This window comes from Lactuca sativa, chromosome 3, assembly GCF_002870075.4.
Source record: "Lactuca sativa cultivar Salinas chromosome 3, Lsat_Salinas_v11, whole genome shotgun sequence".
In the NCBI taxonomy this organism is placed as follows: domain Eukaryota; kingdom Viridiplantae; phylum Streptophyta; class Magnoliopsida; order Asterales; family Asteraceae; genus Lactuca; species Lactuca sativa.
In genome coordinates this window covers 264919712-264934004 of record NC_056625.2, presented here as the reverse complement: position 1 = coordinate 264934004, position 14293 = coordinate 264919712, and the positions used below count along the sequence as shown (strand labels likewise).

The 14293-nt window shown below is 34.5% G+C and overlaps 1 protein-coding gene across 2 annotated transcripts; it reads right to left on the bottom strand.

Moving 5' to 3' along the window:
- Window positions 1-276: 276 nt before the first annotated feature.
- LOC111919142 (DNA repair protein RAD5B) lies at window positions 277-7565 on the bottom strand. Of its 2 annotated transcripts, XM_023914755.3 has the most exons (18): window positions 6651-7565; window positions 6445-6578; window positions 6223-6358; window positions 6068-6118; window positions 5816-5968; window positions 5495-5646; window positions 5313-5397; window positions 4359-4556; window positions 3486-3629; window positions 3226-3378; window positions 2814-2881; window positions 2592-2714; window positions 2418-2517; window positions 2214-2326; window positions 1554-2121; window positions 1294-1365; window positions 1120-1218; window positions 277-560 (listed from the first exon to the last, which is right to left on the bottom strand). In XM_023914755.3, the coding sequence occupies exons 1-18, from the start codon at window positions 7530-7532 to the stop codon at window positions 438-440; spliced, it is 3354 nt and encodes a 1117-aa protein (XP_023770523.2). In that variant the 5' UTR covers window positions 7533-7565; the 3' UTR covers window positions 277-437. The 2 variants fall into 2 exon arrangements, with proteins under 2 accessions (XP_023770523.2, XP_052625528.1); XM_052769568.1 differs by lacking the exon at window positions 3486-3629.
- Window positions 7566-14293: the final 6728 nt, after the last annotated feature.

The following is a 14293-nucleotide window of genomic DNA, read 5'->3' as shown; positions in this document are numbered from 1 at the left end:
AATCAATATCTATAACATAGGAGAACTAGAATCGACTAGACTAATTTACATATTAAGCTCGTCCTAAATGTTACAATCTACATAACATTACAGAATAAATTTATTTCTACTAAAATATATATATCATTTGTTTCAATGGGATTGTAACCTTCCATAACTTTATATTTTTATTTGTATTTGTATTTATAAATAAAATAATTGTAATATGATTATTTTTTGCATAAATATAATTACTTTGTTTATAAACAACTAAATATTAAACAAAAGGAGTAATAATGATCAATAAGATTTTTCATAAAAAAAGACATGGATTACATTCAATGGTTTTACCAATATACAAAATTGGGAATGAAAGGAAATCAATTCCACCTCCAAAAATGACAAATCCATGTCTCAATTCTTTAAAACAAAAGGATTTTATATAAAACAAAATAAAATTATCTAAAAAGCATCTTGAGTTCTTCAAGTCGAGCTGACCGAACTTCTTCATCAGTAAGAGCTCCCGCAATCATCCGTTGCTTCCTCGCCTGAACTTGTTGCATTCTTTCCTCCACCGTTTCCTATACACATTTTTATTGAAGGGTTAAATAAGTTTATTTTTCAAAAACAAATTATCTTTTATAAAGAAAAAGATTGTAAATATAATAATATATTAGATAGAAATAAAAACTAAGGAACTATAATACACAAACAAATAAAGCACATTTATATTTCTTGCATTTAGACTATTCTTAAAACGTCATGAAAAATGGTATCTTAGTTTTATATGTTATCAAGACTATAAAAAGGAGAAAATTCCACGTGGACATGGAATCGTAAAAAAGTCAAAGATCGAATGTGGTTGGTCAACTTCAAAATTTTAGAAAAAGAAATATATTTATTTAATTAATTAAGTTTTCAAGCAGGTGTTTCATATTAGTGATTGGGATTTGTTGACCAACCAATTTTGAAATACTAGAAAAAAAAAGGTTTGATTTCGATTGACTTTGACTTTGACTTTAAGGTCAAAACTAGCAAAATCCAAAGACTTATTGAAGATTATGAACACTTTAATGGTATTTGAAACGAAATTAACAAAAATTAAATATGGGTTTTTATTTAAAAATTAAATATTCTAACCTTGACAATAAATCTTCTAACACAAACAGTTCGCTTTTGACCAATACGATGAATTCTCATAATCGCCTGCTCCTCCACCGCAGGATTCCACCATGGATCCTACACAAATTAGAGCAAAATCCAAAAGTCAAAATCAATTTTTCTTAAAAAAAAAAGTCAAAATTAGGGCTTTACCATAAGGAAAACATTAGAAGCTGCTGTCAAATTCAATCCAACCCCACCGGCTTTTAACGACATTAACAATACCTACAAGGGTAAAACAGACTTTTCATTATAATCTTTTGCAAAATAATATAAATTTTCTAGGGTCCCCTTTTTACAAAATGGTGAAGATAAAACTTTATCTTTCCAAAAAGGTTACGAAAAAATCGATTTCACCACTTTTTAAGGGTAAAATAAAGTAACTTTGAAAGGGTAAAATGGTAATTACGCACCATTTTATCTGAAGTCTCATTAAACTCCTTCAAAGTCTTTTCTCTGTTCTTCTGTGATAAACTCCCATCAAATCTCAAAAACCCAATCTTTCTCCTCTTCAATGGAATCTCCAAAAGATCCAAAAACGAAGTCCATTGACTAAAAACAATACTTTTTTCTCCAAATCCTTTTCCCCTTATACTCTCCAAACATTCCAGAAGCTTCAAAACCTTCGAAGATTCTTTCCAATTCTTCTCAACATCAACCCTAAATTTACTCTCAGTAGGGCATGTAATCAGGTCAGTTTTTCTCAAATTTTGCCGACAAATCGGACATAAACCTTGAATTGGGCTTCTCCAGCTTGATAAAAGACACTCCCGACACATCCGATGCGCACATGGTGTAAGAACAGGGTCGTCTGCTGATTCTAGACAAATTGGGCATTCGGTGTTTTCGCCTTTTTTTAAATCGGTGACTACTTCTTCGATGTATGCTTTACTTGGATTTGGAGCAGAAGAATCGGAATTTATATCGAGAAATCGTTTTGCGAGTTTGTTTAGATCCGAAAATTGTTGGGTGTCGCCTCGGCTGTTGACATTCGAACAAGATTTTAGTTACAAAAACGACAAATTGAAGGGTTTTTTGTACAGAATTGGATCATAAATTCATAATCATATTACCTCATAACTAGAAAAGGGTGATTGCAGCATTGTCGTAATCTGAGTAGAAGCTCGAGAATGTTAGCGTAATTGTGAAGAACTTTGCCTTGTGCTACAAATTGATCGAATTGGACCTGTTTTGCGAAGACGAAAACACATCAAATGTTTAATTTTGTTCGCTGAATTTGAAGAAAACGCGAAAAAGAAGCGATAAACAAGACTTACTTTGGATCTCTTGAATAAAGCATCATAGAAATCACGTTCAGCTTCTGATTGTTCGCATTCAATCACTTGTATGTCTGTTGGTGGAAGAACAAGAATGGGCCTATAGATCATACATTAAACAATTCAGTAAATTACTCTTATTTTATTTTCTTTTTTTTAATAATTTTTACAAACCTTCCTTCTTTATCCTTTGTGTCTTTTGTTCTTCTAAGCATGAGTGGCCTTAAAATGGCTTTTACAAGCTTTAGCCCTCTTTTATCATCATTCTCATATGGCTTCTGAATTAACTTGTTCCACCTAACACACATTTTAAAAAACAAAAATTAAATAAAAATAAGAAAAAGTCATAAAATTTACATTTGGGTCATAATAATATTACTCAAATAGACCACTTACCATGCCCAATTGCACCATGGCTCAACACGTAAGAAACACAGAAGACTGTAAAGATCTTCCAAATTGTTCTGCAGAAATGACAAAATTGCCCTCCATCTTATATTTGATTAACAACTTGGATGAAATCGTTGTTTTACGTTAAATTCAACAACCATCTACATTTTTTTTTGGTTTTTTCAACTTTTGTCTCTTTTGTTCCCTTCTAGCAACTCTATTAAAAGATAGTTGTTAAATGCATGTGAAATGACAATTTTACCCTTTGTTTGGGGAAAAAATTGGCATTCCAGTCTATTTACACTTCACAGTGTTACTACAAGCAATCAATAGAAACCAAAAAAAACATCTTTTTCAACAAAATCCAATAAAGAATAACATAAAGGGCAAAAGGGTAATTTAGTAAAACAATAAATACCTGAAGAGGGGTACCAGTTAAACACCAACGACAATATGCTGACAAGGCAAAAGCAGCTTGAGCACATTGACTTTTTGAAGACTTGATAGTGTGAGCTTCATCTAACACCACTCTATACCAATCCACTTTATGAAAAATGCTATTCTCTGAGTACTGAAAACAATGAATTACATAAATTAATTACTCAAAAGGGTATTTTATGTGTAAAATGAATCTTTATAATAATTTCAACAAGTAAAGTAAGAAAGTGGAATAAATACAGTTTTATAAGATGCAGAAAGAACACCATAAGTTGTTAAAACAACAGTAGGTTCAGCTATCACTTTTGGATCATTGCTTCTCTCTCCTCCATAATGAACAAAAACAGATAAACTGTTTGGTGTTGAATGAGTTTCCAGCTCATCCTATTAAAAAAAAGATTAATTTTTAAGTGAAAAAATGGTTGATTTATCATGGTTAAGAGTTAGCTCTACTCTTTCTTGGGGTATTTTCAATGAGAAGGGCATTTATGTCTTTTGCATAGACAAGATCAAGTGAGTAGTTGTCACAACTTGTTCAAATGGGATAAATGCAAGAAATAGCAACATTTTTTTTATTTAACTATGTAGTAAAAAATCCTTCTTTATTTCTTTTTATTACAAAAGTTTTAGTAAAAACTTTTTTCTTGAAAAATCCACCCAATTATAGCATTGTATTTTCCATTTTTTTTTTCTTATTAAAACAATGTACTTTGAAAATTTTACCTAATTTTAACATTATTCTTTGGGTTAATCTCATAAAAAAACCTTATATTTTTTTTTGTTTTTACAGATTAAACCTCATTTTTTATTTTTTCATGAAAAAAGGCCTTAAATTTTTTCATTTTTTTCTGAAGAAAACCTAAACTTTATCTTTTTTCCAAAAAAAAACCCTCAACCTTCTAAATGTTACCAAATACATCCTCAACTTTTTTAGTTTTTCCTAAAACCCCTCAGATTTTACAACTTTTTTTTGGAGAAAAATGACTAAAAGATCCAAATCAGAAAAAATAAAAAAATTGAGGTCTTTTTCATGAAAAAAATAAAGTTAAGGTTTAATCCGGATAAAAGACAAGATCTAATGTAAATGTAACAAATAAGGACAAAAAGTCAAACCTTCCATTGACTCAACAAAGCCATAGGACAAACAATGAGTGTTCCACCTTTTGGTCTTTTTGAGAAGCTTTCATTATTATTTCTACTTTTTATGGAATCTTTTTTTTCTTGAATTTCTAGGGTTTCTTTTCCTGTTCTTGAAAGGATTAAAGAAATTGTCATCACAGTTTTACCAAGTCCCATTGCATCTGCTAATATCTGTACAATTTCAATCAAATCACAAAAAAAAAAAAAAAAAAAAAAATCATTACTATGTGTATTTGCTATTATCAAACTAAATACTTCCATTTATTTGTATATCATAGCATCCAACTTTGTTTCTTTTAAAACATTATACTTTCAAGTTTTTTTTATTAATATATTATGCTTTTAAAGATTTTACTCAATTACAGCATTAAAGTTTCGATTTTTTTCTTATTAGGACATTATACTTTCAAAAATCTGCACTTTGTGTTTGGATTTTTAAGGTTTAATTTCATAAAAGACCTTGTATTTTGTGTTTTTTCTAGATTAAACCTCAACTTTAATGTCATTAAAGACCTTGTATTTTTTTCATTTTTTCAAGTAAAGGCCCTTTAAGTCAATTTTTTTTCTGAAAAACTTGTAAAATGTGAGGGTTTTTTGGAAAAAACAAATAAAAGTTGAGGGTTTTTTTAGAAACTGTTAGAAGATTGAGGGTTTTTTCAGAAGAAAAAAAAAAGACAAAGTTGAGTGTTTTTTCATAAAAACTGAAAATATAAAAGGTCTTTTTCAGGAAAAAAAATTAACTTGAGTTTTAATCCGGAAAAAATACAAAATATAGAGTAATAAATTTATGAGATTAACCCGATTTTTAAAGTACAAAGATTTAATAGCAAGAAATTAAAATAGGATGCTTTAATAAAGAAATCAATGGAAGAAAAAGTACATCGAAAATTCTTGTAATTCATCAATTCTGTGAAAGGACAAACTTACCCCTCCAATGGCTGTTTGTGTTGCTTTTGGGAATTTAGTAGTTGCTTCCCCAGAGAAAATATTCACATAAATTGCAGTGGCCCTTCTGTTAAATTAAGTCCCCAAAACAGTAAATTATTTATCAAAAAAAAAAGAATTTTTTTATATATATAATTAAAATTTGAGATTAAAAGTGTTCATACTCATCACATATATTATATGCAGCCCAACATGGATGAAGTGTCTCTTCTGCTTTCTCAACATCAACACCTTTCTCTGATTCTGTCATCCAATAAAGAGCTTGCTTCTGGTATGGCCTTAAATCACATCTAAGGGTAGTTGGAGGATCCATTTCCTTCAAAAAACACAAGGGCATTTCAGTCATTTTGTTATGAAATTCAATACCTTAACCAGAAAAAGACTGAAAGTACAATGATGTCAAAAATGGTGTAAGACATAAATAAATGAAAGTGTGTTTGATATTTCTTTAATAATACCCTTGAGTTAAATTATTTAAAATATACCTCCAAATTGTACATGTCAGCAGCTCCAACAAGCTTGTTTAAAGATGATTCAGAAAGAATTTGAGCATCTTTATTGGGTTCTAAAAGCAATGGTTCTCCACCTTTTTGTCTTTTTACAACAGGAAGTGATGATGCAGCTTCATTTATATCAGCCTGTTTACACAAAGTCAAAAACATTTGTGATTACATGTTTAAATACACTAAACAAAAGAAAGAAGAAAAAAATGAAGGTATAAAAGGAAACAAACATACTTCAAGTGTTGCTTTTTTACGAGAATCAAGCTCCTCTGGTGTGAATTCAGCCTAGTTAAGATACAGTTTAACAAAAGTCAAACAAAGTCAAGAGAGGATGAATTGTAATGGATTCTTGAAAAGTTCTGAAATCGAAAGTTGAAAGAACATGTTACCTTTTGAAATGGATTCTTTTTCAACAACTTAAACAAAGTCAAGAGAGGATAAAGTGTTGAGTCGATGTTTGAAGAGGATTCCAGCTTCCATGAAGACTTTCCATCTTCACTAAAGATTGAATGATGAATATAAAAACTGTCGAACAAAACAACAATCAAAACATTTAGAAAACATAATCATACACAAAGTAAAACAAGAAATACAAAAGATGAAGATTTTACCTAATATAAAGCATGATCTCTTGCATCATTGAGAGACACACAGGTGCAGCTACACATCTGCCAAGAACTTTCACCTTTTTTGAATTAACAAGTGGAATTAAGCACTTTGACCACTCCATTGGAAGACGCCCAATCTAAAACAAAAACATGAAATCAACAATTTCTTATAACAACTAAAAAAATTGAGAATATGAGTAAATTGTTACCTCTCCGGATCGTTTTGTAGAGAATCTTACTATCCCAGAAGCAGCAATTGCAGCTCGTGAATTGGTCCAGTAGCTACTCTTACTTCTTGAATCGATATTAGGAAAAGCAAAGTGGACGATTTCGTTGTCTTCGAGTTTCCTCCCTTTTGTAGTCGATACACCAGTAATGGCGGTTCTTCCGACCAGCAACCAATCAGGTTCTTCTTCGAAATCCCCGTTTTCTATTAGTATTGGATTCAGCTTCTTATCATCCGTAACTCCTTCCCTCTCCCTCTTCAAATGTAAACTGTATAGAGATTGAGGCATCGATGAAATCGGTTGAACCAACTTTGGTTTTTGTTCTTGTTTGCCCACTTGAAATCCATCCAACTCTTTCTTTACAGGGATCGGTTTTACTTGAGGTTTGGTTTCAGATTCATCAACTTGTTCTGATTTAACAGATACGTTTTGGGAGTTCTGATTAAAACCAGCTTTGTTGGAAACAGAAATAGGTTCCACATCAAGGACCGGTTCAGATTCATCCATTCTTTCTTTCTTAACAAAAGCAAGATACCGGGGATCGTTTTCCGATAAAACCTTAGTATTGGTTGCATCGAGAAACTCAGAAAAAGACATTCTAGGTTTTTTTGCCTTACTACAGCCATCATCGCCAATGTAACAATCCTTACCTTCTTGTTCTTCCTCTTTGATCATCGGAGTTGTCGTGATTCGAGTCCCGCCTGTGCTTGTAATCGTCCGTTTGACAGGAAATCCCGGCGTATCGATGGCCATGGCGTCTTCGGTTTTTATGGGTTTTGAAGGGGGTGAAAGAGTGAGATCAATTGAAACGATGGGTTTGCTGCTCTTTGCATCGTCTTCTATATCAATGGGTGATTTCTCCATTGCTGGATTATAGCTAAAGAGTATAGAGAATTGAAAATTGCGAATGGATTGTGAAGTGATATTTATTTGGAGACAAAATTGGCGCGATCTGTTAAACATTGTTTAAAGCTTTTCGCGGGTGTTTACGTCTTGGTGTAAATTATTGGCGGGTAAAAAATGGAGGTAAAAACGAAGGGCAAAATTGGTGGGAGTTATTTCCATATTTTTTTTTTCTCGGTTATTTATATCCGGTTAAAAAATGAAATAAAAAGATGTTTGTATTGATAACAAGATTAAATTACATAATAATAAATGTGGTAGATTTTAAGTTATAAGACAAAATTATACAAATGATCATTGTGTTTGTTATAAAATATCACTGTAAATCTTTTTAATGAATTTTTTACATGATCCTTTTTAGGTTTAAAACCTTTGCCAACCACAAAGAGTGATCCTTTGAGCTTTAAACATGAAAATGATCAACCATACTAAAATTTTCTCAAAATGATTGCATTGGCATTTTCTATCAACGATAAGAACCATTTGTATAATTTTGTCAAATTATAAGTTTTAGTTTTAGAGTTTGTGTTGATTTCTTTTCAATATTACTCTTTTTCAGAAACATATACCAAAGGTAGATGCCGTATAAACCACTACACACAAATGAAATAAAATAGCATCAATTATCACAAAGTTTTGAAAAGTTTAAAGCCTAAGGAAATAATGTAGGGGGGGATCCCAAAAAGTTTATGGTTTAGGCAACTTATGATCAAAAAGGTAAAATCTTGATTATGACAAATGTATAACGTTTGTGATTCCATCATTTGGAAAAAAGAACCTTTTAGATTATAGAAATGACGATTATTTTATTTAGTCATAGGATAAATAAAACAGTACATAAATGATCATCGGCCATTCGGCCTTGCCACTATCCTTGCACCTTCATTTAAACATATGATATATTAATCTTCGTTTTTTTGTATGTTAAAAATTGGATATTTGTTCCAAAATATTTTGGAGTTTGCAAAATATTTCAAATGACTGATTTGTTCTTTTAATTTTGTTTTTTCATTTTTTTATTTATAAAAATTAAAGAAATAGCTAAATAAAATATCACATAGCATCTCTCTCTCTCTCTCTCTCTCTCTCTCTCTCTGTGTGTGTGTGTGTGTGTGTGTGTGGGGGGGGGGGGGGGGGGGGGGGTTCAACATGCAAAATGATGAAGCAAATGTTCATCTGAGTTTAAATTCAACACACATTAGCTCATACACATCAGAAAAACTCGAAAGGCTACCCAAAAGCATTGCAATTTTATGGTGTTGTAGTGTTTAAATTCAGATCTCGAAGACTTCACAGAAGGGGAAAGATGAAAATCCAAGATCTCTCAGAACGATTTGCAAAATCGAGACTGATAAGCTACAGAAATTCAATTGATGAATCGGAAGGTGAAGAACACTGGTGTGATGAATTTGAAGACAAAGAACTGTCACACCCCCAAACCGACACGGCGAAAATGTTCGGGGGCGAAGGACGTCTTGTACAATATCACAACAATTGCATCATAGTAATCAAAGTAAACACAACCATTACATTGAATATGTAAAGTATTTACATCTATTCGATACATAATTTGTATGACAACAAAAAGGTATAACAAAAGTATAAAAGACGCGACTCTAACAACTCCGTCTTCTCAAAACCTGTGGGTGTACATAATTGTCCACGTTTGACTGTAGTGCCCAACATCTAAACACTTTTGTTGTGTTCTTATTGTGATAATGTTTCTGGTATGTATGTAGTGTTAGTATACTTCTTATAAAATACTTAGATTTTAAAAGTATACTTTTAGTTCAGAGCGTTCCGGCCCCTTAGTGTGTATAGTTGTATGTCATGTAAGGTTTGATATACTTAGTTCACTATAAACAATGCTATGATACCAATCTATCACACCCCCAAACCGAGACGGAAGAAACGTTCGGGGGCGGAGGATATCATGTACAGTAGGATTAGTTTCGTACCCCCAGAGGGTACAAGTGAAGTAGTGTCTCACAACCCTGTATTAACTAGTTTACGTGTAGTGTTGTAGTGTTCTTTTGTATTTGAAACCGTATGTACGACTTGTAGAGTAAAAATAATTATACTTAAATAATTATTTAGTATGGTATTCCTGTATTTGGAAAATAGTGTTGTATACCAAAAACTATATCTAACATAGTTTATATGTTCCTTAATGTGTAAGGTTCTTGAGTTAGTAAGACTGTGTATTTAATCCTAAACTATACCTATTATAGTTGTATGTATGTTCTCGTTGCATGTGTCGAATTCTGTAAAGGTTTTGTAATGTTCCCAAACTAAATCGACCATAGTTTGAATGTATGATATATATTGTACTGAAAACTTGCAATTATGGTTGTATGTTGAAAACTACCCTTATGCTCGACATGTTACAAAAGGGATAAAAAAGTATGAATATTTTTATAAAATGTAGTAAAATTCTCGGCTTGTATCAGTTACAAAAGTTTTTGATCTGTTTGAAATCATTTGTATGAAAACACAAAAATCATTGTGTGTTTACTTGTATCCCCCCCCCCCCCGATGAAAACATTAAAATAATGGAAATATAAGGGTATGAACTCACATTTAGTGTGTGCTTGCAGCTGGATAGCGGGCTGAAAATATGACTCTCGAGTTGATGTACGTGGAATTAACGAATTCCTAATGATAATCAAACGCATAATTGTATTTATATTAGTGAAACCATTAATTAAAGTGTTAGAAAACACTTGTTTTTTGTTAGGAATAGTTACCGAGAGTGGTTGAAGTGAATTGGAGAGTTTTCGGTCAAGCTCAACCTGAGAACAAGGTTCTCAGTTCAATGCAGTTTTCGGTTGGACACTATTTTCGGCCAAATACTAGTTTGCGGCCGAAAACTATTTCCGGTTCTGCTGGGTTTTCAGCCCATTGAAGATATAAAGGTTGTTCATGGTGTTATTGGGGGAAAATATGAAGATTTGAAGGTTTCCCCTTGAAGATCTAAGTGTTCTTGGGAGCGTTTGAGAGAGTTTTCGGGTGAAAAATGGGAAATGACTAAGTTTTCAGGTGAAACAAATATATACGGTTGGGTTTTCGGCTGGAGATGGGTTTTCGGCCGAAATTTGTTTTCGGCCAGAGGGTTTTCGGCCGAAAACTCCTAGCTGAACGAGTTTTGCTAATTTTCGAGGAAAAACTTAGTTTTTCGAGTGTTTTCGGTTCCGAATACTTATATAATTTTATTTAACGGGATTGACTTGTGTTGACTAAAAAAGTATCGAGTTGTCACATCATCCCCCCGTTAGAGGGAATTTCGTCCCGAAATTCTTTCTATAGAATACAATCATGGACTAGGAAAAAGATACGGGTAGTTCTGTTGCATCTGGTCTTCTCGCTCCCAAGTGAATTCAGGTTCCCGCTTGGCATTCCAATGAACCTTCATTTTTGGTATGCAACGTTGTTTCGTTCGTTTGACTTCCCTATTCATGATTTTGACTGGTTCTTCCACGAAGTTAAGACTCTCGTTTATCTTGATTTCATCGAGTGGAATCACATGAGTCTTGTCGGATAGACACTTTTTAAGATTTGACACGTGGAAAACAGGATGAATGTTGCTAAGCTCTTGGGGTAGCCGAAATTTATAAGCTATGGGACCGACCCTTGCAAGGATTTCGAATGGACCTAAGTATATTGGATTTAGCTTTCCACGCTTTCTGAAGTGTATCATGCCCTTCCAGGGGGAGACATTCAACAGAACTTGGTTGCCAACTTGGAATTCCAAAGGTTTTCGTCTTCTGTTTGCGTAGCTCTTTTGTCTATCCCTTGAGGCTTTTAGTTGTTCCCGAATTTGTACGATCTTTTCTGTGGTTTCTTGAATGATTTTCGGGCCAGTGAGAGTGTTATCAGGGACTTGTCCCTTAGCCAGCTACGTGTCGCCTACTTCAGCCCAACACAGAGGGGATCCGCACTTACGACCATATAGGGCTTCAAATGGAGAATCCTTGATGCTGGTGTGATAGCTTTTGTTGCATGAAAACTCGACTAGTGGCAAATGGGTATCCCATGACTTGACAAAGTAGATAACATATGCTCTCAACATGCCTTCTAGCATTTTAATGGTTCTTTCACTTTGCCCGTCGGTTTGTGGATGATAAGTTGTACTCATGTCCAGCTTAGTTCCAGGAGCCTTTTGAAGTGACTGCCAGAATCGCGAGGTGAATCTACTATCTCTATCCGAGATAATGGATACGGGCACACCGTGCATTCGTACTATCTCTTGGATGTGGGTTATAGTTAGTTTCTCCATTTTGTATGTTTCTTTGATTGGTAGGAAGTGGGCGGACTTGGTCAGTCTGTCAACTATCACCCAAATAATGTCGTGGCCACTCAAGGTTTTGGGCAATTTGGTGATGAAGTCCATTGTAATTCGTTCCCACTTCCACTCAGGTATTTATGGCTACTTTACCCCTAACTTAGTTTGATTCAAGCCCAAGGCCCAATCTAACGGCCCAAAAGTCTAATAATGAACCTAAGCCCATCATATGGCCCATTTTTCCAAATTGGGCCCAAACCTTTACATGGTCTTCCCTTGAGGCCCAATTTTTTAGTCCAGTCCAACATATCTCATTCTAAGGGCCCAATATCATACAACCATCTAGGCCCAAACTATGGCCCATTTATGGCCTAATTTTCCAAATTAGGCCCAAACCCTCATATGGGCCTTACCCCAAAGCTCATCTAAATATTCTAGTCCATAAGATTATTCTTAGATGGCCCATATTGGCCCAATTACCAAATCCCAATAGGAAATCCCAGCTCAAGGTCCAAGTGAAATTAGGTTTTTACATAAAATGATGATTAGGGTTAAGTGTTTCTCACTTAACCCATTATGGACTTAATCCATTAAGTCCTTTACTCTACTAGATAAATGACATGGAATAATTTGGGCTTAATACACAATCCAATCCCAATAGCCCAAAGGTGGGTCCAATAAGTCCAAGGCCCACATTTCTAAAATTAGGGTTTTCTAAACCCTAATTAAGGTTTCCTGCCCAAACATGGCCCAAAACTAATCTTTAAGCCCATTAGGCTTTCATTAGGTCATTTAGGGTTTTGCTTGTGGGACACCACCTACTACCACCTCGGGAAGTGGTGGTCAACGGCGGTTCACGGCGGCGTCCACCACCTTACGGTGGTGGTTATGGTTCTTTTCATTATTCTTTGCTAATTACAATTACAATGCTTAATCCAAAAATAAAAACACACACACACAGCCACTCTAGTGGTGACCGGTGGTGGTGGTGGCTTTTCCGGCCAACAAACCACCTACAATCTTATGAAAAACGGACACAACAGGTCTACTAGGATACTTACGTGTAACATCCTGTTCCAGATTATTTTGTGATTTAAGGTCCGTGGCCCTTAATCCGAGTATGAGAAGGTTTTGAGGCTTTGAAGGATAAAGGTTTAGGCCTTTTGGGGATATGGTAAGGTAGGTTGTGCGATAAAAGAGTTTGGTTTGTCCTTTAGAGCCCAAATGTATTGTTAAAGGCGCTGGTGCGGGCTTTTCATGAATTTTGGATCTGAGTTCGAGTGGGATTCAGGAGGAATAAAGTTGATAGAAGTGTAGGGCTTCTCGTTACCTTTTAGTGGATATAAGGACCGTCGAAAACGAATTTATAACGAAGATGTTATGGCCTTCAGAAGTTTTGTGGTTGTAGGCTTAGTCGAGTACGTTGGGCCTCAGACTCCATCCCTCTAAACCCTTGAAATCGACCCTAAGCCTCCATTTGAGTGATTCTTGAGCATTGTGGTGATTTAGTGAGTTTTTGGTGCATATTGTGGAAGATAGAGTTCCTTGAGGAAGCATTGCTTGGCTTGGAGCTTGTGGATCCAAGCCCTAATCATGTTGATCTAGCTCTAGAAAGCATAAAGTTTGAATCTTGGTGGCTTTCTCATGTGGATATAGTGGGGTGATCACTTGTTCTGTTTGGCCTTTGAAGAAGAAGGAGCTTTGAAAGAGAATAGCTGGAGCACCTAGCTTTTGGATCTATGTTCTTCTCTTGTTGGTGCATCTTCCAGAGATATCAAGTTTTGAACTTGCTTATTGTTGTGCTAGTTTTTGTTTTGGGTCCATTTTGGGTTTTTTGGTCCCAAAGCTTGAAGCTTTATGACCTGTTGAACTCCAGAGCCTAATATATGTCCCTTTGAGTATATTCAGCGGTGTTATGTCATAAAAGTCCAATCTTGGACGTTGGAATCAAGACATGCATGAGATAGGAGGTTTTTGAGATAAGGAAGTGAGTGTTTTGGGTGGTTGTGACCTTTCCAGCCATGCAAAGGCTTAAAGTCACTGACTTTATGGAGTAAGTGCCATTAGGGAGTCTAGATTTGGGGCTTGAGGTAATGTCTTAACTGTTTAAGACCAAATGAGTAGAAAAAATGAATATGGGGAGTACGTTGAGCGTAATTCCTGTATGCCCCGCGTACTGCCCCAGTGTCCCCGATGGCCAATATGGATTCGTGAGTACACTGAGCATACTAAGAAAGGTATGCCCCGCGTAACCTTACTGTGGACTTTTGGGCTAAGTCTCATTTTGAGCCTTGAGTGTTGGGCCTGGAGTTTGGACTTGTTGCAATAGAGTCTTGGACCAGAGGATTATATATATATATATATATATATATATATATATATATATATATGTGTGTGTGTGTGTGTGTGTTATGGGCCCTTGAGTTGGGCTCACCATTAG